Source organism: Phalacrocorax carbo, chromosome Z (genome assembly GCF_963921805.1).
Source record: "Phalacrocorax carbo chromosome Z, bPhaCar2.1, whole genome shotgun sequence".
Lineage (NCBI taxonomy): Eukaryota > Metazoa > Chordata > Aves > Suliformes > Phalacrocoracidae > Phalacrocorax > Phalacrocorax carbo.
In genome coordinates, this window is record NC_087548.1 from 83,912,407 (window position 1) to 83,938,962 (window position 26,556).

General features: G+C 38.9%; 2 protein-coding genes across 4 annotated transcripts in view; one reads left to right on the plus strand and one right to left on the minus strand.

Annotated features, from left to right (window-relative positions):
- KIAA0825 (KIAA0825 ortholog) overlaps positions 1-1,620 on the minus strand; it is a 244,451-nt gene extending 242,831 nt beyond the window's left edge. For both annotated transcript variants that reach the window (XM_064439457.1, XM_064439456.1), the window contains exons 1-2: positions 1,536-1,620; positions 434-633 (exon numbers count right to left, since the gene is read on the minus strand). The gene's annotated coding sequence lies outside the window, so the exon portion shown is untranslated. The remainder of the gene's footprint in view (positions 1-433; positions 634-1,535) is intronic.
- Positions 1,607-26,556, plus strand: part of SLF1 (SMC5-SMC6 complex localization factor 1) — a 39,701-nt gene continuing 14,751 nt past the window's right edge. Inside the window, exons 1-11 of one of the 2 annotated variants that reach the window (XM_064439460.1) lie at positions 1,607-1,737; positions 2,355-2,468; positions 2,624-2,699; positions 5,010-5,253; positions 7,414-7,576; positions 12,279-12,410; positions 13,840-13,893; positions 17,700-17,858; positions 18,433-18,599; positions 19,958-20,095; positions 20,826-20,991. In XM_064439460.1, coding sequence (XP_064295530.1) covers positions 2,355-2,468; positions 2,624-2,699; positions 5,010-5,253; positions 7,414-7,576; positions 12,279-12,410; positions 13,840-13,893; positions 17,700-17,858; positions 18,433-18,599; positions 19,958-20,095; positions 20,826-20,991 — 1,413 coding nt within the window. In that variant the 5' untranslated portion in view covers positions 1,607-1,737. The remainder of the gene's footprint in view (positions 1,738-2,354; positions 2,469-2,623; positions 2,700-5,009; positions 5,254-7,413; positions 7,577-12,278; positions 12,411-13,839; positions 13,894-17,699; positions 17,859-18,432; positions 18,600-19,957; positions 20,096-20,825; positions 20,992-26,556) is intronic. The other variant, XM_064439461.1, reaches the window with a different exon arrangement.

Here is a 26,556-nt window from a genome sequence, read left to right on the forward strand (position 1 = left end):
ACCAATCTTCATTGTCAAACAAGAAATGCAAGCAGTAAGTACAGCCATTTAACTCTGAATATTCTAGATGTTTGAAGATTTTACAGTGCCACTTGTATTAAAAGCTAACAACAGAGGCTGTTGATGGTTACTTCTTCATGCTTGCATACAAAAATATAGCTGCAGTGTTAAGGAAACAGAAGCCAGGAACAACTTCAGTAAGCATTAAGGGTACCAGAATACTTTATGAACAGCAATGCAAGACCCATCTGAGGTCCCGCAGATGCAGTTTTCCATTTTGATATTTGGGAAACTCAGGCGGATTTAAAACCAGGCATCCAATGTGCTGCCAAATATCAGGTGCCTGAAGCTAGGTGGTTTTGGTTTTCGTTCCACGGGAACACCTACGTATGCCTTACCTTTATTGACCTAAGCTGCAGTGACAAATACTCACCACTTGCGAAAGTTTTGCCATGCATTTCTCAGTTTACAGGTCTTATATACAAAACAGCTACCTCAGTGGGCACAGAGGGACTTGACCACTATCACGGAAGAATTTTAGGGAAGGGGAGAGAGTAGCATTCGGTTCTCTAAGGAGGCAAGTCAAACATCTTTGTTATGCTTGAATCAGGGTGCGTGCCTTCTACTCTGTAACTGTATAAAAAAAAAATGAATAAAAAGGAAAGCGTTCTACAAAGCGAATTTGATTCATTATGAAGAACTAATAGATTTCTTGTGCGTTACCCATTCAGTGCATTACACGACATGGAAATCACGTCACCTCCCAACTACGCAAGGGACCAAAATGAAGTTTCACAAACAATCATCATCTTGGCATTTCTACGTTCTAACCTGAGTGCTTGAGGTACAATCTGAATATTATTTTGCCCTTCTCATGTTGCTTTGTAATTTTAGGAAGGCCGAACCCCGACCTCCCTAAGAGGAGTCAGTTCCAACTCCATCAGCGGGGCGGGAATCCCTTCACCAAAATACGTGCCTCGCTTAGGCGGCTGCAGCAGCACCCGGCCACCGCCCCGAGGGTCAGCCGTCGTGCGGCGTGAGGCACTGCCAAAGTTTCTCTGAGAAACAGAGAAAATGGTACCGAGAGTCAGAAACCCCTGGCCCCTCTCCCGACTCTCACAGGCCGCCTGTTCCAGAGGGGAGACGCCTCAGCCTGCCCCTACACCCAACCCGTCCCTCGTCCTCCGCCGCCTTCCTCTGCCCAGCGGGGTCTCTTCCGTCCCCCACCACACCTCTTTCTGCTCTTGTTATAACTCTGCTGAGCAACCAGAAACGGTGATTTTAAGAGACCCTGCGGCGGCGTTTCCCAGCTCACCCTCCGCCTCACGCCCCCAGCCCGCCTCACCCCAGCCCCCTCAGCCCGAGTGAACACCTCCCTCCCCTTCCCGCCGCCGCCCGGCTGTGAGGGGAGGCGGCCCCGCCGGGGGCCCCGGGGCGGGTGGCAGCCGCCCCGCCATCCCATCCCCGCCCCGCCCCGTCCCGCTCGGCCGCACGGTGAGGGGCGGAGAGGCGCGGCCCCGCCGGGGGACACTTACCCGGCCGCGCTTCCCCCCCCCCGCGGCTCCGCGCCCGACGGCCCCGAACGACGGCGGAGCGTCAGTGACAACGGGCCGGAACGGCGGCGCCGCCACATCCGGGGGCGGAGCGGGGGAAGGCGGGAAGGCGGCGGGGCCGGCACGGAACGGAACGGGACGGCGCGGAACGGCGCGGGGTGGCCGCCTCCGCGGCACCTGCCCGGTGGGGCTCCCCTCAGGGAGAGCGGTTTATCCTCACGGGGGCGGCGGGAGGCCCCCCGCAACCTCCGGGGCCCGCTTGGCTGTGGGGCGGAGGCTTGAGGGGCGCAGCGACACCCGGGGGACTCGGGTCTGCTGCAGGCCGCGGATTGGGGTGGTGGTGTCCGGCGTGCCGCCGTTGTTTGGCGGCGGGGAAGGGGTGTCTCCGGCGTGCCGCTGTTGTTTAGGGGATCTTTGGCCTGCCGCGGTTATTTGGGGAGGGTCTCCGGCCTCCCGCAGTTGTTTGGTGGTGGGGGGTCTCCGGCCTCCCGCAGTTGGTTGGGGGGGGGGGTCTCCGGCCTCCCGCAGTTGGTTGGGGGGGGGGATGTGTCCGGCTTGCTGAAGTTTTGGTGGGGGTCCCTGTCCTGCCCCGCCACCCCCTTTCAGGTGCCCCGGCTGGAGCAGGCAGTAACAGCTCCAAAGAGCGTTGCACCGCTGTTAGGTAGCATTGATGTCTTGCGGTGTGTTTTCCCACTTTCTCCGGAAATGAGTAGGGATTACTAGTAAGATCATGCAGGAAATGTTTCACGGTGTGTATTTTATGTGTTAATGTTTACTTTTCCTTTGTTTTTGTTCTAACAGATGGCGAGTGACAGGCAGAAACGGATAATCCAAATAACTGGATTTAAAAATCAAGAGAAAAGGGAGCTACTCCAATGGCTGTTCAAACTGGACTGTGTTTTTTTAGATGATAAGGTATTGTACACTGAAATACTGGATGGTTAGGGCAGAAAGAAAAAATGCGAGCCTCAAAATAAAGGATTCTTTGGTAGCCTAGAGTTGTGTATAAATATCCAAGGAAGTGAAACTGTTTCCAGTGTTACAAGAGTGTTTTGTTTTTGTTTTATTAGAAGTACAGAACTTGTACACATCTTATAGCAAAAAAGCTGTGCAGGAGTGAGAAGTTCTTAGCTGCCTGTGCTGCAGGTGAGTAAAAATTTGCTGTAAAATTTCATAAGATCATAATGTAGGACTGGAAGGGACTCTTAAAAGGTTTCTAGTTCCCTCTTTTCATTTTGTGAATGAACTGTCTTCTGAACAACCTTGATTTTTAACATAGTACTACGTTCAAGGTCGGATTCACTTCCTTTTGGTTTGGATTTTTTCTTAAATGATATTCCTGCCATCTTCCTATATTTGATCTGCACCCGTTCCCAAACAGAAAGCTTTGTTACGTGTTTGTTAGATCATGAAGTCATATCCAAGTGATGTAGGCAGTTAGAAATGGATCACTTGGAAAGGGAGCTGAGAGAGTATGGACACATGCAGTCAGCATGAATTTTGACACCAAATTCACACACAACAGTCACTGGTAAATACCATTGTCTGTTTATGCAGCAAGAGAAGATTCCAGGCTATTGCCGTTCTGACAAGAGCCTCTGGTCTTTCCACTGGCTTTTCTTTTACCTAAGGCCTGGTGCTGAAATCTCACACACAGACAACTAAAATGCTTTTAGAATGAGAATTCTGTATTTCAGGATTTCTTTATAGAGAGATATGTGGAAGGCTTTCACGATGAGTTTAGAGAAATCTTGCGGAGTTACGAGATTTCACAGTGCTGATCTGTTAACTTGTTAAACATGAGCTTTATTTTCCCCATATCGTATTCTACCGAAATGTTACAGCAATTTTTTGGGATGGATAACCTTAAATTTAAGAAATAACAGACAGAAATAACTAAACCTAGATTTGGATTTAAAGATATAAGTAAATTTCTTGATTTCATACTTGTGATTATATCCCGTATTAGCAGGCATTTTCAGTCATATGTTGCTGCTAGAATTTAGGGGTATGTGTGAATATATATGAATGGAAGATTCCTGGTACTAATATAAAATTCTGATCACACTCTAATCAAAAATGAAATAGACCAAAAGTTTCCATGAGGGAAGCAGTGTTAAAATGTAGACAGATTTGTGGCATATCACTTACTTTTAACTATTATAAGCCTTTGAGTTAATGTTTACTTGGGGTTTTAAAACATCTGGAGATGTTTTCTTGAACTGAGTGGAAACAATATGTGTCATGTCCCCATGGCAATGCAAAACTCTGTTGTGTTTCTGTACTTGCAAATCATCCCCAATACCATCTAGTGCATTTTAATCCTGGAAGAGGTAATTTTTTTTTGCATTATCATTGCTCTTGAGTGTGTTCATTCCAACTGCAGTTTTTCCCAAGTCTAAAAGATCACATTTAAACCCATTTAGAACTTCCTAGAGATGAACAGAAACAGTAGCAAGGATGCCAGTCTTCACAGACTTCCTAGCTGACAGAAGTTTTGAGATGGAAACTTTGAAATGAAAGTGATTTTAACATACAGGTTGTACATAGCATACCTTTTCCAGTCATAAGTCTACTGGTACCTATGCTAGGTTGTGCAGAAGTACCATCTGTGCTCCTGCACTGAGACATTTCACCAGTCAACCCTGCTGTTCTCTGAAACCAATTAGGTTCACACAATTCAAGTCAATTTCTCTTACAGTATCTTCTGTAGGTAGTGTTTCAATACAGGAGCAGGGTACTAACCATGGCTCTTGACCTAAACCTGTAAGAAGAGAGAGACAGAGAAAAAGGGGATGATCATTACATACAGTATCAAAAGCATACATGCAGAAGATGAAAGAGGAGAGGCGGAGGAGGTGGAGCCAAGGGATGAGAGAAAAGGATATGAAAAGAAGAAAGGGGAAAGACAAAAGTCTAAAACCGTATCCCCCTGATATTGGTATTCACTACAGTCGCAGTTCAAGTAATATTAAGAAGATATAAAAGAAACAGCTTACATGATAAAGCCTTCATTCCTCTTTTGAATCATTGGTGGTAAAATATTTCTTCAGTTTACTGCATTTTAGTACATTTGTAGAAGTGTTGAATGATACTAAAAATAAAGGGTTAACCAAGGTTCTGTGGAAGTTAGGAACAAAATCTGGGAAGCTGAAAAATTCCATTTGCAGATTTTTGAGGGGATATGCAAGTATTTTATCTAGGAAGATGAGAAAAGGTACTTCATCATTGAAAGAAAACAAAATGATAATTTTCAGGGGCATTGTGAGATTTCTGATTTTGAAGTGTGAAGAGGAGAACTCTTGTTGTAGAAAGAAATTTTTAAAATGGTATTTATAATTCCAGCTTTTATTTGCACAAGAAAGGTTGAAGTTAATTTTATATTAGATCTTCAGTTGATTGCTGCTTGTCTGCACAAAAAAATCTTTTGTGGCTGACAGTTCATTTGCTTTTTAGGACAGTGGATACTAACTAAGGAGTACATAATTAATAGTGCCGAAAGTGGCAGATGGCTTGATGAAACAACGTACGAATGGGGATATAAAATTGAAAAACACACCCATTATTCACCTCAAATGCAATCTGCACCTAAAAGATGGCGCGAACAACTGAAACGCTCTGGTGCTCCAGGGGCCTTCCACAGATGGAAAGTTGTCCTCCCTGTTAAGGAAGGTGATAAACGAATGGCGTCTATTAGAAGGTAGGAGGATATGTCTTAAAGCTTAAATAATGAACAATGGAACAGTTATTTTATGGTTGAACGCATTTTTGTTCTTCAATCCCAGTTAATTTGGACCATAGCAACATCCAGCTCGTCAAACTCTGAATTGTTTTCATTAACATACTTCCATATTTTTTAATAATAAATTACTTTTAACATCACTGCTTTTCTCACTTTCTTCCACTACAGTGTCAAAAATAACACGTGTTCCCATAGGTTTGCATCTTAAGTAAACCACTTACAGAAACTTACTTCATGAGGCAAGATACACAGGCTTGTGTTTTTCATGAGTAATTGTTCATTTTGTGTGTATGTTACATCTAAACAGTGGCTGGAAAAGGATACATTATTTAAGTTGGGTGACCTGAGACAGCTGTGAACTGCGCCTTATGGGTCTGGGCAGCACTGTGGCTCACCTGATCGGTTTTTGTGTCACATTGATGCAACAGCTTCTTGTTCTAAAGACCTAATTTGTACTGTAACAGATGTTTCTGATATGATGTAAATACAGATAGTTCAGAATGGAAAGAACAAAAGTGTAAAGGAAAAGCAGAGAAAAGGAAGTGCAAGAATTCTGGGACTACATTTCCACCCCCGCCCCACCCCCACTTCCTACACATCTGGATTCTGTGGTTTAAATACTACATTGAATCGCAAACAGAGCATGTTAATTAATGTTTACTTCTGGCACCATAAAAGCAAATGTCCCCTGACACTGTTTTAGAGCTTTACGTTTATTGCAGGAGCGGATGCTGTCCTAGTCTCCTTCTCTGTTGAAATCCCAGTTAGGCATCATTCTCAGGTCTGGGCATGCTACTGATGCACAGTCAAGAAGGCAAGCATAGTTTGCTTGATGGTGGTTCAGGGCTGCAGGCTGCATTGCAGAATGCCTGTCTGTCTGCAGTTCCTAACGATGAAGTGAGGTGCAGCTGAAGTTACCAGCTTCTGATTTTGCCAACTGAAGACATTCTAAGGATGCTATTTTCTTGGCTGAGCGGAAGAGTTTACTGTGTGCTGTCTTGCAGAAGGATGCACTCGTCTTGCTACACTTGTGAAAAATGCTGTTTCTTTTTCCATAAAAACTGTTTATGCAGATCTTCCTGATAAATGCTGTCTTGCGCAACTCCCTGTTCGCAGTAGAAATAACCTTTAACAGGAGCTACATCAGCAAGACAGATGAACAGGCAGTTTTGTAGAAGGGATATCTTTTTCCAGACTGTTTCCCATACACCAACACAGGGATCCTTTTAGTTAGTCTGAAAAGAGTGAAAGGTAGATATTTTTTGTCTCCAGCAAGTACCATCTTCAGTCATAAAGGCCACTGTAGCAGTGGGGAAAGGTTGATTTTCTCTAATATTTACAATACTACCTTTTTCCCACCTCTTCTGTGCTTTCCCTGCCTTTAGAGCTTAGCTGTTGAATGGGTAAGTGTGTGAGACCAGCATCATTTTCTTCTTACGTACTTGGATTATGAAAAATAAAACATATATCCACCATGTCAAGAAACCTTATTTCTTCCACCATTTTTTTGTCTGGTATCTTTTCTAAAAGACAGGAATAGGTGCAGCAGTACAACTCTGGAAGTTGCCTCCAGGGAGACTGTTAAACGTAATGGTGTCCCAAAGACAAACCTGTTCTCTGTGTAAGATACTGGACAGCACAAAATGCTGTAGGTGTCTCCAAAATGAAGTCAAAAAGTGCATTTGCATTATGAAAATGTCATGTTACAGTTCAGAAAAGCACCGTTCCATTTTCGGTAAACCACTTAATTTACTGTAAAACTTAACTGAAAGACCATCATAATTGCGGGGAATGTAGTGCAAAGAACTCTAGCTGCTATCACCAAACTTGATCTTTGAAAAAATGTGCAGGTAAAGCTTTCTGTCACATATGTAGGAGGTGTACATTGATTTTAGTTAATGGTGTTAAATTGTGAAGAGAAGGATGTCTCAAAGTGGGTTCTTTCCTTTTCTGAAGACTATTAAGCACCCTTTTATCCTAACGAAGGTGCGGCAGTGTCATACATTGAGAACCCTTATTCTTTTGTGCTTTCATGCTTGTAGTTTGTGAATTATAATGTAGCTTTAGGCAGTATTAATATAATGCAGTAAATACATCTTTCCAAATATGTTTATTTAGAGTTCTTGAAGCTGGAAGAGCAACCATATGTTCATCTCAAAATGCAGAGTGCATTATAACTCACATATTCATCAATAATAAAATTCTTCCTATGCAAAACAAAAAATATCTCTCTGAAGCACGATACTACCCTTTGCAATATCTAGGAGATTACCTTTTTGAGGTAAGTAAATTAAAAAATGTATCTAAAATTAGCTTTTCATTGTCATTGATAGCAATTTATTTCTGGTTTACTGATTACTGTAGATAATGCAGCATTAATAATAGAGGGCAATATGGTCAGCCTGAATATTCTGTAATTTGATTAAAGGTAATACAGCTTTCTGATTCTGGGACTGTTTATCCAAGAGATGAGAAGGCTCCTCTCCATTACTGTAGAAAGATCATTTAATTTAGTAGACAAAATTAAATAAAATTAATTTAAACGAAAGGATTCTGTAAACAACCAGTCAGCCTATGAGAATAGATTAGCATGCCAAGAAGATGTTTTAAGAATGTTTCATATACCAACAGTTTATGTATACTGTAATGCTTCTCCACTTGCAGAACTCTCATCCATGTAGATGTTACCTGGATTTTAGCAAAGCCTTTGACACTGTCTCCCACAGCATCCTCCTACAGAAGCTGTCTGCTCATGACTTGGAAGAGTGTACTCTTCACTCGGTTAAAACCATCTGGCTGGCCAAGCCCAGAGAGCTGTGGTGAATGGAGCTAAATCCAGGTGGCGGCTGGTCACGAGCGGGGTTCCCCAGGGCTCAGTGCTGGGGCCAGTTCTGTGTAATATCTTTATCAGTGATCTGGGTGAGGGGATCCAGTGCACCCTCAGTCATTTTGCTGATGACACCAAGTTGGGCAGGAGTGTTGATGTGCCTGAGGGCAGGAAGGCTCTGCAGAGGGACCTGGACAGGCTGCATCGATGGGCTGAGGCCAGTTGTGTGAGGTTTAACAAGGCCCAGTGCCGGGTCCTGCCCTTGGGTCACACCAACCCCAGGCAGCGCCCCAGGCCTGGGGCAGAGGGGCTGGGAAGTGCCCGGCGGAGAAGGCCCTGGGGGTGCTGGCTGACAGCCGGCTGGGCATGAGCCAGCAGTGCCCGGGTGGCCAAGGAGGCCACCAGCCCCCGGGCTTGTGTCAGCAATGGGGTGGCCAGCAGGGGCCGGGCAGGGATGGGGCCCCTGTGCTCGGCCCTGGGGAGGCCCCACCTCGAATGCTGGGCTCAGGTTTGGGCCCCTCGGGACAAGAAGGGCCTGGAGGGGCTGGAGCGTGTCCAGAGAAGGGCAGCGGGGCTGGGGCAGGGTCTGGAGCACAAGTGTGCTGGGGGGCGGCTGGGGGAGCTGGGGGGGTTTAGCCTGGAGAAGAGGGGGCTGAGGGGAGCCCTTCTCGCCCTCTGCAGCTGCCTGAGAGGGGCTGGAGTGAGGGGGGGGTTGCTCTCTGCTCCCATGTCACTAGTGATGGGACGAGAGGGAACAGTCTCAAGCTGCATGAGGGGAGGTTTATATTGGAGATTAGGGAGAATGTCTTCCCTGCCAGAGTGGTCAGGCACTGGCACAGGCTGCCCAGAGAGGTGAGGGAGTCACCATCCCTGGACATGGTCAAAAACCATGTAGACGTGGCACTTGGGGCCATGGTTTAGGAGGCCTGGGGTTGCTGGGTTGGTGGTTGGACCTGATGATCTATGATCCATGAAGTCAGAAAGGACATAATTGGCTGCATTGAGGAAAGTGTTAGGAGTCCTTACAAATCAAATCACATGATGCTCACGTGTGCAAAGACTAGACTCAACTTTGTTTCCATGTTAGAAAAGCTGTCTCCATTCATGACACAACTTTCTCTTTTACTAGTCAGAAGTGTTCAATTCTTGAGAATGCAAACTCTATTTCTTGATTGGTGGAAGAGGATTCTCCAAAATCCTTGTAATAGTTTTCTTCTGTTAACTAAACTAGAACATGAGACAGTACATCATCAGATCCACTAAGGCCTGTATGGATCTTATTTGAAGAGAAAAGCCCTGCTAAAAGTCATCGTTTCAGAGAGACGCAGGTTTTTGTTGGAATGGCTAAGCCAGGTGAGGCATCCAGTGCAGTATCACATGGTTCAAAGTGTTAGGTTTACCATTCAGCTCCAAAACTGGATGAGGAGTTAAAGGTACAGTGATGCAAAAGATAAGTCAGCAAGAAACGCAGCTTGTTTCTCTTTCACCTTTCCGTTTGAACTATGAGGGGACATGTCACTGTTCAGTGAATTTTCCTGTATATGTGGAATTAACTAGGAATTAGATTTCTTTTTTTTTTTTAGTGTTTCCTTTGAGAGTGGGAGAGAGAGAGATGCCTCATGACTCATAGTTGTTTGCTTACCAGATGCCCAGTTCAGAACTTATTAGCATTTTGACCTGGAACTACTCAAAGGCCTCAGAAGATTCCTTTAATCTGGTAGTTCCTCAGCATATAGGGTGATTTTAGTCAACTGCTGATGGAAAATACTAGCTTTCAAGCAAGTAGGAGCTAAAATTATGTTTATTACTAGGAATAACCTACTTAATTTGAAAATGCTTTTGATTCTTCAGGTCAAAGCGTATACTTTGCTCTTCTTGTTTTAATGAGCAGTAAAGCTGTTAGAGAAGGGTGAGAACACAGTTGAAAGGTCTTAATGTTAATGCCCTGAATAAAACACACATCCACGTGGGATCTCGGTCTAGTGCTTACTCTCATAATGAAACTTGTTTGGGGAAACAGTTCCCTGTTACACCTTTCAGCGAAGACAGACATATACATTGAATGGAGGAACAAGTGTCAAGTTTGTATCAAGTTTGTATGGCTACCTCACCTTTTATTGATCTTTATGAAAATAAAGTGTTTCTTGCTATGCACCCTGAATTCATCCCAGGTGTGATAACACGTTTCCATCTTAACCAGTCTATTAACTTGCATGTATCTTTTTTTCTTAGATTTCATTGAAGTAACTCACCTCAGAGGGCAAAGGAGCATTAGCTTTCTATTTAAATGCATCTAAAGAACTCAGAAAACTGCCAAGATTCCTAGTCTCTTAAAAGAAAAAGGATAAAACATAGGCAATCGAATCACAACACTTGTCCAAATATATTAGGCTTTATCAAAGAATGTTATGGACATGCTCTTTTCTCTCCCTACCAGAAGTACTTGGCATATAATTCATTAGAACATTCCAACTTCAGAAATTTGTAGGCCTGCTGTTTGACTGCTACTTCTAGAAAAAAATAAATATCCCCCTTCCTCCCCTGAACACCCACATATATGTCCAGATGCTGAATTCAGTAAAACAGTATTATGTTCTTTTTCCCAGCAGAACTGCACTGATGTTCAGACTGTTCTTGATGTGATTTTTTCTGAACCAAGTCTTTGCTTCGCCTTTTTATTTCAATATCTGTGCTTATGATCTGAACTTCGTAACTCTAGTATTAAAATACTCTGTGGGATTGTCAGTAATGATTTGATCCTACAAAGTGTCAAATTTAATGGTTCAAGATATTAAAACACATGCATGATTTTAGGGAGTTAGTCTCACTTGAATTTTAACAGAAACTCTAAATGCTTTGTTGGATGCATGCTGGAATTCATAAAACTTTGCTAAGATGGTACTATAAATTGGTTGAATATAAATATTTTTATAAGCATGTTGAACATAATATGCAGAAAGTGCCACAAGAAGTAACTAGTTAATGCATCAGAGTTCAGTTACCCCTGGCTCATCAAAAGCTATTTAGAGCTCTTTTCAAGTTACCAAAAATACTTAACTCCTCTGCAATGTGCAACAATCTCAGTATTTGTTTAGAACTGTAGTTTTACACAAGCCAAATGCTTTTGGTTTCAGTTATACATATAAGGGGAAATACGAAAACATGATGAAACATGCAGTGTTTGAAACTTTATCTTGAAAACTTAAGAGTATAAGCTGTTCGTGGCTTGCACCCTACCATTGCATGCACTAGTATGGGGGTTTTGCCTACTGTTATTTCCCTCATTTCCCATATTTGATTCACTTGTCAGGTTTAGGTGTTTGAATTAGAAGGCAAGCTACTCCAAGCCTTCCACACCTGCTCCCAATAAAAAAAAATGGCCATCAGTACTGTGACTAAGGGGAACACTTCACTTGTATCTGCGTTCTTACTGCACTGCAGGAGGAGGCTGGGTTTGTAGTTTGCCTAAAAAACCAAGATTCTTAGTCTGTATATTTGAAAAGTACACATTGAAGCTCTTACTGAAATGTATTATTCTCATATCCTGAAATAACTTCTAAATTCTTTTCATTTATTTTTTACTGACAAAAAATTATCTGTGGCTTTGCTGAGAGTCTTTTTAGAATGGGTTAGAAACCAGTCTATGAAATAATTCTTCATTCCCTGTGCTGAAGAAGTAACTGGAAATGATAAGTGGACTTAGAGAATAGATTACTTAAAAAATAAAAACCCAAAACTTTAAAATTACTAGTTTAGTTCAGGCTTACAGGCAAGTACTGAAGATTTCATTGTAGTGGCATTTATGAAATTAATTTATGGTCATAGTCAAATTGATGTCTTAAAAAATCTTTATTATGTTTTTTACTAATTGAAAAGGCGTGGGCTTTGGTTTTAGCTTTTTAGAAGTCCAAAGAGAGAATCCATTATGGAAACAGAGTTCTTGTTTCAGCCACAGAGGGTTAGGTTAAAGTCAGCTGGGAGAATAATTATGCGGAAGCTTACATTGATAAATGGTATGCTGTAGCTTCCTACAACATCAGTGGTTTGTATGCACACAAGGGTTTACCATAGAATATATGGAAAGACTTAGCACATATAAGCTGGTTTAGAGCGTTAGCTTTGAAACTTAAAGTGGGGTTTTTTTTGCTCTGCACAGAATGACATACAAAATACTGAAGATATCCAAATGAAACATTTCCTGGCTGCACAAGAAACCAACCGAATCTTGTCTAACATGCAGCTTGCTGACATGAAAAATGCTGTTATAAAACATATGTATTTTTCTGTGGTAAGTAACAACCAGTTAATGCTTTCTTAGCAGAAAATATAAAATGTATATTATTAAATTTATCTTTCATTATAGTACTGAGCTAATAAAGTAGATATTTGAACATCTTTTGAAAGAGTAATATCTTTTAACCTGCAGTGTTTAATAATCCCATATTTACTACCTCTACCATGAGCTAAAATACAATTTAGTAGTGGTAATCGGTAGACGTAGGTGTGTGGAAGACAGGGACTACTTGAAATCTTGGTGTAATATATGAGATAAACAGTAGCTAATATTGTTCAACAAAATGTCATTAGATTAGGGTCTTTCTATTACTTCCCTGTTATCTAGCTGAATTACTAAGACATTTTTAAAACTGACCATGTTCTAGAGCAAGTATTTTGTTGATTCATATCGGTTTTATTACAAGTAAAAAGCAGAGCTGAATGTACTCCTTTGTTTTTTATTCTTGTTACATATCTAATCCTGATAAATGTGCTACATTAGTAATTAAAAAATTATTTCATATCTAGAAAAAATTAAATGCTTTGAGTTAGGATATATTATCTTTGTCAGTTACAATGATGCAGGTGATGGTGTGTAAGTATATTTGTAGAAGCTTGCTTTCATGAAGCACTGTATGATTTTGTAACTGCAAAATCAGGTCCTCATGTATATTAACATAAGTTTGTAGTAGCTAAAGAATTAGAATTTTTAAGTTCTCTGTGTACACAATGTTTAAACACGAGATCAACAAATAGAAGACTCATGCTGCTTAAATGTACAAACTTTCAATCTTTTATCAGTGACATTTTATTAAGATTGTACCCTCCAGACCTTTAAAAAATGTCTTTGACTTTTCATGTATACTGCACACAAGTGCACTTCTTATCAGATTATCTTTCCCCAAACTATTATGTAGTTATGTGCAGATGGAGTAAGCATAATCCTAAAACCAATCTCTCCTGAAAGACTTTTTTGGTAACATGTATGAGTAAGATTGTAACGCTAGGCCATAACTAAATATAGCAATAAAAGTAATACATTTTTGCACCTACTGCCATATCTTCACATTATAGATAACTTGCAAGAGGAATGCAAAGGGTGCATTTTGCCATAGAAAAACTGAAAACACTGACTATTTTTTAATGTAGTTAAGTGGACCAAAGTGGTCCTTCCATAGCAACCACATAAACAAGAAGCAGCGAATAACAGGAAAGACAGGAGAAAAATTGCCCATGTGATTTTCCTTTTAGGTCACTAATCTTCTTTTTCATAATTTTGCCATCCAAATATTAAAAAGAGTATTAATAGATTGCTGTGTTGAATGTTTTGCTTGAATTGTGTTTTAAAGAAGTTGCCATTTTGATTTTGTTTTAAAATATGGTATTTATTGAATATGTTTATTGGTATCCAGTGTGCAGGTTGACTTTATCCTGTTTTACAGGCCGTTAAGCACAGGTTTGCTCAAAAAGGCCAGCTGAATAAATGCAGTCCAGAGGTAAGCATTCTTACAAAGATGGCACGTTGCATGTATGGAATTTTACAACAAAGTTAGGCAAACATACTTTCATCATGAAATTAGCTATTGAAGAAACATTTCAAAAAATATTTATGCTACCCAAAACTCTTAAGAAAATTATTTAGGAGTTAATGAGCATCATTGGAATACTGTTGAATTTTGGTCATTCTTACAACGCTTTCCATACTGTCCCTTTTATTACAAAGAAACTCTTTAATCCTGCTGGTTCAGAGAGGTTTACCTGTTCATGTTGGAAGAAAAGAAGCAAAGATGCTGTAATGTGATTTAGAGCATCTTAAATTAATCAAGCACTGTATTTATGCAGAGCAGTAACGAGTATGTATACACTACTTCCTGCAGTGCTCACATAGTTTTGCTAGTAGGGACAGACTTCAGGTAAAGGTTGTCTCAGTGTAGAAAGAAAGAGTAGTTATTCTTTACAGCATAAGCCTTAAACATCATCATGCAGGTTTCAGAGTGTACCTAAGCATGGCTTTTAAGAAAAAGACATGGTGTTTTTCAGTCCTGTTTTCGTAGTTACTTTGACTTAATTTCTTTTTTTATTTTTTTGTAGTATTTAGTTGATTTCTCATTTTTCTTCCCATTAAGCCAAATCCATGCCATAAATCAGGTACAGGTCAGCAACAGGTTTTATTAAGTCTTTGTTATATCTTAAGTAATAAATAATTTGAAACTTTTCCCTGTTCTATTTATAATCCTAAGAATAAATCTTTAATGTTGAAACGTTACCTTCTAGTACTTAGAAAGCATTATACATAGTAGCTATGAGCTACTGTACTTATGTGGTAACTTGTGTTATTTAAATGTTAAAATGGGAAACACTTAAAGAATATCTATTAGCTTCCTGTATGTTGTGGTAGCTGAAGATTTGATATCTTCATGGGCCATACTACATAAATAGCTACTTGATATATACATGGCGTCCCAGTCTGACAAAATGAGTTCTCAGGCTCCACAGAAGTCTCTTTTTATTTGATTTCTTTGATTCTTTGACACAATAAGGAAGGGAGGCAAAAGATATTTTCCAAACATGAGCACTAAAATTCCTTCGTCATTATCCAACACTACCATTAATGGGCAAAATGCTGCATGCATTTCTGTTACTGAACAGATTTGCATTGAAATTTAATGTTAATGTTTAGTTTATTGAGTTTATGGTTAAAAACTTCAGCTTTCTTAACATATGTAAGCTGAAATAGTTCTTCTGTACTCCTAATATAACTTTTTGTTTGGAAATTTTAAGCCTATTTCTAATACTTTTCTTATGCATGACCTGCCACTGTCTTTTATGGCTTTGATCCATTGCCAGCCTTTGCATCTGATATGGGACTTTTATAGGCAGTATGTTTATGGCTTTTAAAAACAGTTCCAATAAACATTTCAAAAAATACAAGTGAAGTAAAATAAAACCTGCGAGCTAAATTAACAGAACTACATATTATATTCAGTCATCTCAGTTTGCATCTTCTAGGAAGGTTTAACTTGGCTAAGCATTCTGTTATGTCATCTTCCCTAAAATATTTATTTCTCTTTTGTCAGTTTGTCTTCCATATTATGCTATATAAAACACAACTTATTGTCTGTGGGCCTTCATTTTTCATTTGTTTCTGCTCAGAATTTTGATGGTCGTACCAGCAGTGCTTCACAAGAAACTGCTAGTTCCTCATCAGCCAGAATGCAAGCCAGTGCAGTTTGGTACAGCTTATGGAATATTCAGGCCCTACAAAAGCTGCCTGCTGATACTGACCTGTTCATCACCCCAGTTTCCTGTCATCCTTCCTTACCCCTTACAAAAAGCAGAAAACCACTTCTCCACTTCCTCCTTATTTTGAATGTAGTGCAAAGGGCCTCATGCTCTCCCCAAACAGCTTTGTTTCAGTGTGCTTTCCAAATCATGGTTTGATATTGCTGTTTCTTCTAGCACCAGAATTTTGAAGAGATATCAGTTTCAATCACAGTATAAAAATACAGATGCTGGTGCGATCACCGTTTGAGGGCCTGTAGTAACATGCTTGTACACGCACAGTGTACTGAGTCATCTTCACACATCTTAAATCCAGGCAACAGAGAGGTTGTTCTTTGACTACTATTAAAAAGTTCGTGATTGCTCCTTTAAGTGTGCTGTTTGCATAAAATTAACATTACAAAAGTATGAATGCAACCATTATTTCCAAAGGAAATAAAGTGAAGGTTTTAGTAGTGTGAGTATGAATGAGAAAATTGAAATAAATGTGAGTTGCAAACACCAGATGCACAAAGACTCAATTAAAAGAAATCTGTCTAGATGCCCGGCTTTCTTTATTGTTAACGTAACAAGGGTATACATTAGGAATCTGAGAAATTCAACATTTGCCGAGAAACTTAATATCTAACACTAAGGTGGAGCTCATTCACTGAGACTTAGCTGTGATTTAACTATGACAAACCTTTTCCAGGTTTGACCCGAGCGCCTAATGATTGAAGTTTATTACTGAAACACTTTTGGGAACTATCTCGCTGAGAGCAGTGTACTCCGTTGACCTCAAAAACCACAATTGGACTCAAAGTCTGTGTTAATTTAAATTTTTAATTAATTTTAAAACAATTGGTAGGATGTCTTGAGTAGCTTTATCTAACGCACATTAGGAGCCAGGCTTTTTGGCAGAGATCATAAAGCCTACGAGTTGTCAGGGACTAAAGGAACAATAAATTTATGAACTGTTTAATTCCCAGAGGTCCAATCAGTGATCTTCCTGACTCTGCTTCTCTCCGTTGTGACTCCCTGTCCCAGTTTCTTTGAGTTTACCGGAGCCTCAGGCTGAGTGGTCAGACAAAGTACCTGGGTTTCAGAACAGAAGGTAGCAGGCAGGTGGAAGCTGTGCTTCAGTTAGCAGTGTGGCTGCAACTGGCTTGTGCATCTTTGCTTTGGCTTGAACCTGGACTAGAGGAAAGATGTAAATAGCAATGTAGCTGAGATCTTCAATAGCTCCTCTTTTGTGTCATTAATCTGTGGAAATAAAGGTTTGGAAAGCTGAGACTACAGACAGCAACAGGGAAGTTGCAGGGCAGATACTGCATTTCATGAAAGCCATTAGGTCCTTCTGGGTCCTCTGAAAGCTTGTGATGTTAAGTGTCTGCTGTCATGAGTGGCAGAGAATAAGACGGAAGCCCTGCGCCATTAAGAAGATCTTCAGAGCTTTGAAATCCACTGGGATCAATACCGGTGCTATCTGTAGCGTTAGCTGCTTCTCTGACACGATGGGAATAAGAGGACTAGGGAGATAAAACAGTTACATGGCTTATGATTTCATAATGTGTATCTGTAAATTATGTGTTTCGTGATTTTACATTTTTCTCTGTTTTTTCAGCTGTTCAGTGGTACTAATCATCTTACTGCTCCAGCCATATACTGTTGGATGTACTCTGCACTTTTGGAAATACACTCCTTTGTGTACCTTTCCAGAATAAATTATAGATAAGTTACTGAATGTGTGAATTGCAACTTTTTTTTTAAAACAGTAGATATATTCAGATGTTCTAAGAAGAGTAGCACATTCTGAAACCCGCTATTTTTTCAATGGAAGCCCAGTTCAGTAAGAGTGAAAGCCATTCTAGATGACAGCAGCTTATTAGATGGGGCAATAAGTAATGTTTCTGGTTTAATGTATAGTCTCCTCCCTGTTCTACTATATTACCAACATTTTACTTAGAGATTTCTGGTTAGTTCTTTAAAGGTTCATTTTTATTAAGCTGTTCTTTTACTTAAAAAGATCTCTCATTCCTAGGTTAAAAGTACTGGCCTGTCCAGGGGCACGCAGTATGTACTGGAAGGATTAGTGGAAGAGGATTTATTTTCTGATGTAATCACAGAACTTGCTGCAGGTCAGAACAGCTCTACACCTCCTGTGCAACTCCTTCATTCACTTCTAGAATATGTCCTACCGGTGAGAGATGAAGACTAAAGTATTATAAATATTAAAGCAAGAAATGGAAGTATTATGTTCTTTGCTTCTGACATTGTTTTTACTGGTTTTTATTGATGTGTTCACCCTTCACTTTGTGTTCATCAGTGTGTTTGTGTTAAAAAGGGAAGAATTAAACACTTAAGGATTTTTAAAAATTATAATTTATTTAGAAGTTGTACGAACGTAGTGCACTAAATGTTGTGGAGGAATTGGCCCAGAATTTTTTTTGTTGTGTTTAGGAGCAGCACTTGTGTGACTTTTTTTTTTATTGTAATAGGGCCACAGATAGAGAGCTCAATTGAGAAGAAGGTTTGTTCTAAGCAGTGATGCATTCATCTGGAATATCACACTAGAGCAAGCTCTCCCTGTTTGCTTCCTTTTTTTGTAAACTCTGAATTTTGCTGCTTGTAGTTATGCATTAAATTGCATGCTACTTCCCTGATTAAATTTGGTCACTTGGGATTGTAAGGAATAAAGAAAATATATAAATTCTTAAGTGATTATGGATGCTTGGCCAGTATGGAGCCAATATTAATTTCTCATTTTATTACAGGGAAATACTGATGCAATATTTTGTGCTAAGCTTCATCACATTTTGTACCTTGTTCTCCAACGTGATCCTCCTTGGAAGTCCCCATCTATGTTAAAGTATTATTTGGATCTTCTTCAGTGTCCTATATGTAAGAAAGGCACATGGTCCTTGATAGAGATGCTTGTAAGGTGAGAAGGTTTAATGAGGTGTTGGATGCGATAGTTGTTACGTTACTCTGAACTCAGGGGCAAGGGAGGAGGGTTGGAATTCTGTTGTATCGAAGTCACATTTTCACCAGAACAAGTTAACTGTACGTAAAGGTCTAGAATTGTGACTGAGGTTTTGACTTTCCATTTTATGTTTCAGTAAGTGTTAGGTCACAGGCAGAGCGGGGTTTTTTGGAAAGGAAAAAAAGCCCATTTCTTGTCCTCCTTTCCTTTTTAAAAATTATTTATTTTCTTTTTTTAAGCTTTCCACAAACTGTAGTAATCTATGTATTATTGCTCTTCTGGTGTGTGTATATACATATACAGATACACACATATATATCTGCAATTACAAAGCAAATTCCAGTCTTATCAAACACGAAGCTTCATGTTGTATTTTGATTTTAATCATAAACTTTACCATCTTGTTCAGGAAGTCTGATTATGTCCTATACATCTACAAATACAAGACTCAGTGCACAGGAGCTGTTTGGATAGTTAGTCTATGCTTTAGCTTGAGAACTCTTACTTTTTTTTGTAATTTACATCAATAGAAACTAATTCTTTGCTCATTCAGAAGAGAAACTGTACCTTTTCTTGTTACTGTCATAAAATCTTAAGTAATATTTAAATACTTTGCTACAACTGTGATTACAGATATATGAATGTGTATGATGGTGAGCGCATCTTACAGTCTTGAAGGACATTGAATCACTGTACTTGAATCACTGTAATTGGACACTTAATAGTTTTTATTAGGAACATCTCACGTGGAATGGAAGAGAATTTATCTTTTAGATTAAATATTTAATTTTTTAGTACTTATTGGCAGAATGTGACTACTCAGCAGTTGGTTCTAGTACTCAAAATTCTAGCCAGAAAAATGTGTTCACACTTTACTTCAAAATTATCTCCATCGTGTCAGACAATCATTGCACTTGGTCACAAACTGCAGTCCTGTCAAATAGCGTGTGCGAACTGTTTTCTGAACTAAGGTTTGTAGGATGTTACAATGTCTATAAAATATTACAAGGCTGCCTTGCAATTAAAAGATTTTGAAGAAGTTCTGTTAAATTTGTAGAGACAGAAAAATTAAATATGGTTATTCAGTTTACAGTATAATACAAAATCTTTATCTACCAACACAAAGCCCAGTCACAAACATCTTAACTTTTTTTTGGAAAATACAACTTTAAAACCAGAAAGTTTAGGCTTTAGAATGATGAATGCTGCTGGAGAGCAAGGTAATTCCTTGTCAGAAATAAAAGCTGACTTTTTTGCCGATAAATCAGACTACAATTTCTGTCATACCAATGGATTTTTTGGTGTTTATTTTTCAGGTCTTGCCTTTATTGCAAAACCATTTGTCATGCAGTCCCACTTTCAGGGGGAAGAGATGAACAGAGGATAGTTCACAAAACATTATTGAAGTTTTTCTTTGATTTAGTAAAAGCTGAAGTAGACTTTCTGACAAAAAGGTGGGGTTTAGAGGATAATACTTTTTTATTACTTTCTCACAATTTCACATGCATTTCTGGATCTGTAGCAGGTTGTGTCCTGATTTGTCTGTATCCCTAATACGATACTGCTCTACAGAGATGGCAGTTTAGCATTTCCTTTTATATTCTTAATTCTTAGTTTATTTATTGTAATTTGGACAGATTTCTAATTGTGTTTTAAGGCCTCTAACTTTTCCCAGCCTATTATTTCACTAGATTACAAGTTTCAGTAAGCATTTAATTTTGCTCATAAAGTTGTATTTTTAGCTTTGCAGTGCTGCAGTATTCATTCTTTAAGGTAGACAAGCAGCATTTTGAATATAGTGGGTTCTGTGGGTTTTATTTCTGGTTTTTTGTTGGGTTTTTTGTGTTTTTTTTTTAATTCAATTAACTGTTATCTTTTGCTAGGGAGACAATTATTTTTCCTTAGTTTATGAAGTACAAAAAAAAGTCTTGGTTTTGCTCTGCCTTTATATAGCAAAGGCAGCCTTTACTTTATGTAATATTAGCACAATATTAGAATTCCTTCAGTCTGACTGTAATAGTCATCATTATTTTACTTATTATTCATCAGAAATTGTGTCTGATCTTTCCGTACTTAAAAATTGCCAAACCTGTGTGTGTTTTGACAGAAGACAAGGTTTCTGTCTGGTAACTATAGTAATCAGTGGCATAAAGATTTACATTTTTTCACTTTCTTTTTTTACAGTTTGGTTGAAGGGACCAATTCACAGCATCAGCAAGTCATGCCACAGACAGTTCTTCTGAAGACCTTTTGGCTGGGAAGTGAAACCTCAGTGCTTTTTACCAAACACATAAATATTCTAGCAGATTGGGTCATATTTTCCCATAGAGAATTGAACAGAAAAAATGATGTGAGTATGAATTCTATACTTCAAAATAATGAAGACTGACATATTTTTTTAAAGGCGTTCCTTTGTTCATTCCTTTGTGAGGAATTATATGTAAGTATCACAGCTGCTTGTTATAGCTGCCTTTTGTTGTGAAGCATGCTGGTTTTTGCTCCACTAAAGGAAATGAATTGATCCATAAGATTCTCATATTGATCTGTAGAGAAGAAACGAGTCATGAGTAGCTTGTTGGCTACATTCAGATGTTCACATGCCCTTACCAGCAGGTATTACTGTAGTCATTAGGGACACCAGCTTAACACATCCCGTCAAACAATAAGGTGTAACGAAAGAGGTGATTATCTAACTTTACAGTGATTGTATTCAGGAAATGTTAGAAGGAGAAAGCTAACAAAACTACTAGTTTTTTGCTGTTTTCTACAGATACGCGTTATTTTAATTTAATAATTGCCCCAGTTTTCTTCCCAAGTCCTTTAGTTTCATTTGGTATCTTCCCTAGGTCTTTTCATAAAAATGGAATTGAAGGCAACTTAATTGCTGTTCTGTGACCTGCTCACCAGCAGGACACTGACCTGAAAGATACTGAGTGTCCTCTATACCACCTCTTTCTTTTCAGAAGCCAGAGGCCTTGTAAAACATCTTTGACTTCTAGATTCTCACATAAAATACAAACTTACTGCTGTCTCTGCGTTCTTTTAAATTATTGTGAAAGCACAGAATAAATAGGTACTTCATTCACTTTTTCAATACAATAACAGAACAACAATAGAAAATCAAGTATGCCAGAGAAAAAAGCACTTTCAATAGAATACCTAGTAGTTCTTCATTATGTTAAGAAAGCAGAAAGATTAAACATAATGAGAGCTTCACTCATCTTACCTAGCCAGACCTCCTACCTTTTTTGAGGGCTATCAAAGCAAGACATTCTGAAACAGTGCTGCCTTTTATCCTTGGTCAAGATATTAAAAAAGTGCCTAAAATTAGGCTTCTATACCCATATTTATATTTAAACAACCTACCTTTTCAAAGGTACTGAGCACCAAGCAGGCTTGCATTCAGTTGGTGTCAGTGGCCATTCTGTTTCTTTGGAAAATGAGGCTGCTTTCATATGTTTCCTGGTGTTGAATCTGCAGTTTAAGTGTAGACACCATTTTCTTTTTTCTACTATGCCTTCTTTTGACAAGTTTCAGCGTGGTAATCCATACCTTTTTCATAATCAGTTCTTTGCATAAACAGAATAATCACTTGTGTCAGGAGTATAGAACATACAGGAAAAATAAACTTAGAAGAAAGAATGAAACATAATATAAAACATAGAGACCTCTTGTTTAAGTTGTATTTGCTTTATATACGTACATATAAGAATTGAACTTTCAGCACAAAACCCAGATGCCTGTTGCTTTCCCATTTTGATCTTATGCCCTGTAACGTACAGTATCCCTGCAGATATGAATTCTAGCCTTAAAAAGCGGCTTGTTCCCTCGTAGCATCTGTAGCGTTGTATGTGCTTTCCTACAGCCTTATTCTTTAACTTCATATTTACATATTGCATTTTCTTCCGCTTTGCATTTTTTTGGCAGAAATAAACTCTAAACCAGAATACCTTGTTTGTACATTCAAAACTCGTCATTATCCCTTTCCGCGCTCAATTTTGTTACACTAAAACTTGATATACTGATTTTTCTATATATTCAAAAACTTCATTTAAAATTCCTTGACATAGTTGAAAAGGTCATTCAGAAAGCCAGAGGAGCAGAATCTCCCCAGCTGTGCAGGCAGAGCAGTGTTTTCTTTTTGCCTTCTTTTTTTTTTTTTCTTATGTTAGAGATGCATAAATATTGGGTGCAAAATTTTCTTTCCTGACTTCAGTTTAAGGGTGTGAGTCATTGTTACCAGTTTCGGTTTTTAAAAGCTGTTTGCTTGAGAGACATTGGCAAGAAACACAGAAGGCCATTTAGGAGCCCAAATGAAAGGAGTGGCTTTGGGTATTCTTACAATATTCATGGGCACAAAATTAAGTGTTTTATAGCACAGTGTAGAGGGGTGGCCATGTTTCCCGGCTTACACAAGCATGTTAGCTTGTGGGAAGAAACAAACCTGCCAATTGCGATACACTGAACTTCCGTGTAGTTCTCCGGTGAAAATATCTGTAAATTAAAACAGGTGAATAATTTAATTAAATTCTTTTTGGGGGTGTATCTAACACGTTCTTTTCTAAGTGGTAAAAGTGGGCATTTTTTTGTTGTTGTTGTTTATTTTGGGGATTTTTTAGCTTTTCAGAATCTGATTATCTTTTTTTATGATTCAAAGAGAGTGCAATAAATCAGCACTAGAGTGGAGGGAAAACATCTGTGCATTTCCTCTCCTCTAGTGCTGATTTGTTGCAAACTTATGTTTTTTATATATGTGTGTGGAAAAGTGTGTGTGTAAAAAGAGCAATCCAGAAACAGCTATAGTATTCTAAGTGAGAAAACCCATGCTGAAATTCTGAGGTACCAGTTTCCTTACCTTACATATTCTGAAGGTATTTCACTTTTCAGGCCTATTATAAACTACATCAGAAAAAAAGAAGAATAAAGATTGAAGGGCTATAAAGATTTAGGTTACATGTATGAGTGCATTTGCTTTCTTGAGTTAGATAAAATTTACTTTATCTTAAAAGTGCCAGAATAAAATTGGTGACAGGAAATTGGATGCCCTCGCTCATCACTGTGTTAATCTGCTGGGATGACTTGGTGCAATAAAACTGATACACTATCCGTGTAGTTAAAAATGCACTGCCAAAGAGCATAGAAGTTTTTCCATCACTTGAGATCTTCAAATCAATATTGAATATAATTTTAATATAAATAACATCTACTATTTATTATATTATTTAAATAGGCTTGATGCAGAAACTGCTGTCAAGGTTCCTTAAATCAAAGCTGTTAATTCAGTTTTACAATTTACAAAGGAACGTGTATATGGCTTATAACACTTCGAGTAGCATTGAGCTATTGCATGGCTTCTCACAAAGTCACAGATGGTATCAGAAATGCTTTTCATCCCTGATACTACTGGTGTTTTTTTAAAAAAAGCTGTCTTACACAGCATGACAAAGGAGTGAAAAAAGCATTAATTCTGTTTTTTAGTTACATAATCTTGCATATTTCTATTTTGTTTTCTTCCATGTTTCAGGTATCGTTACCTGGTATAAATTTGTGTGGTATAAATTTGGAGATCTAAATGTCTTTCTGGCCTATCTGTCACTTCCAGTGGCTTTCTTGGAGGTATGTCTTAGCCACTCTGGAGTACCACATAACCTAAAACCATTTACACCACGTGAAAAATAACTCTAAAGAACAACTCTGAAATAACTCTGTAATTCAAAGTAAAAAAGTTAGAATGAATTTTCCTAAGGCTTAAAAGCTTTCCTATAAGAACTTTTATGTGTACTGAAACACACTGTGAAACTTCTGTCACTGCAGCACTTGACTTGGCAAAGCATTAAATGGAACAGCAATGTAGGAATTGCGTTTGCTAAGCTGGCAGACATCGGTTGTACTGATGTGACCTTTGTATGCTAACACAGTCAACAGCCTCTTCCCACTTCAGTGCTTTTCTTGGAGAAACAGCTTTGATTCTCAACAATAAGAACAAGGAAGAGAGTTTTGAAAAAAACGTTTATCTGGATCTTACTTAGTTGGCTGTGCATGGTGTAGTGTGTTGACCCCAGCTGGCAGGCAAGCCCCCACCCAGACACTCGGTCAACCACCCCCGCACCAGGATGAGGGAGAGAACCACAAGGGCAAAAACTATAAAAGCACGGGTCGCGATAAAGTCGGTTTAGTAAGCGAAGCAGAGCTGCCCACACAAGTGAAGAAAAATAAGGAGTCTGTTCACTACTTCCCATTGGCAGGGCTTCATCACACCCAGCGGTCACTTGGGAAGGCAAACTCCATCACCCCAAATATCCTCCTGCCTCCCCCTTTCCCCAGCTGTTATTGCTGAGCGCGACGTTTATATGGCATGGGATACCCCTTGGGTCAGGTGGGGTCCAGCTGTGCCCCCTCCCAGCTTCTTGCACACACCAGCCCCCTTGCTGTGGGGAGAGCGGGGAAAAGAAAAGGCCCTGGCACTGTGCAAGCACTGCTCAGCAGTGGCTAAAACATCCCGGTACACTTGAGTTTATAAGGGAGAATAATACTGCAGCTCTATTAAGAATTTGAAATACTCCTTTTTGTAGTAGTATGTTATTTTTAGGGATTTTAGAAATATATTATTTATGGGGAAGAGGGAGAGACTTGAATAGCTTATAATATACCTACAAAAATCATGTTCTTGTTTGCCTATTTATAAAGAAACAAGCTGTTAAAACTGAATCAGACTCAAGTTTGATTAAAAATTGAAGTTGTAAATGATAGAACCAAAATCAGTGGTTTCTGGGTATTCTCAATTTTTGTTAACTTGAAGGCTCATGTCCCAATGACCAGTAGTCACACCATTATCTAAATGATTGTGTAAACAAAAACCTCTCATTTGAATGTGTTTTTACTTAATCCAAAATTGCATCTGTTAATAAGATAGCAATTCATGTCATTTACTTGGGTAAATCGTTATTTCATATCCAGGAATAAGAGTTTCCATACAATGTTCTGAATGCTGCTTTTCTATATCTACAAAAAAAAATCAGGTGGCTCCTGTGCATTTACTTTTTTCACTGATTAATATACAGGGATCACTTCGCTTTTTAAGACTTTCTTCTTTCTTTCTAAAAATATTGTTGCTGAAAGTTTTTTTAAATTTATTTGTTAATATTTTTCCCTTTATGTTAGATTGGTAATGAAAAATATCATCTAAACTTCAGAAAAACTGCAGCTTTAAACCACCAGTAGAGTTGTAAAGCAGTAGGAGAGACTTCTTTTTAAGCTTTAGCCTCTTGGGTTTGATGGCAGCAGCTATTTATGTGCACAACGATGTTTTGTCGTACATGGTAGCAATTCCCGTGTTCAATAGAAATGCCTGCTTCTCTTTCCTTTTTAATATTGCATGTGTTTTCATTGCTATGTTTGTATTGTTTTGTGGTTGAAAATGAAAGTATTTTTTAGATGTTGGTATTTTAATATTTTTAGAACGGATGATACTTTCACTAAATTTGAGTATTTCCCCCTCATTTGTAGCACTGAACCATTTATTTCAAAATATTAAGGAGAAGCTCTCAGTTTGTACTACTGTTGTTTACCAAAATGTCATCCAAGCCTAGACCAGTTAGCAGTATCTGGTTTGTCTTTGTCAGTGTGCAGAGATACTTAGCTGAGCAAACGTTAGCTGCAGCTAGCATGTCAGCTATATTTAATATGCAGCTACATATATGCCTGCGAAACATTATTAATACTTGCTATATTAACAGTCATTATTTCAATCTGCTGCCTCAAGGTCAGCTTTCACTCCCCACCCCTTTCCTTAAAAATATTTCATAGATGAAGTAACACAAGCTTGTGATTGAGAAACAAGAAAAATAATGTAAATACTTGTGCTTTACATCTGTACCTATCTCAGATTACAACTAAATGTCCTTTATCCTGTCAC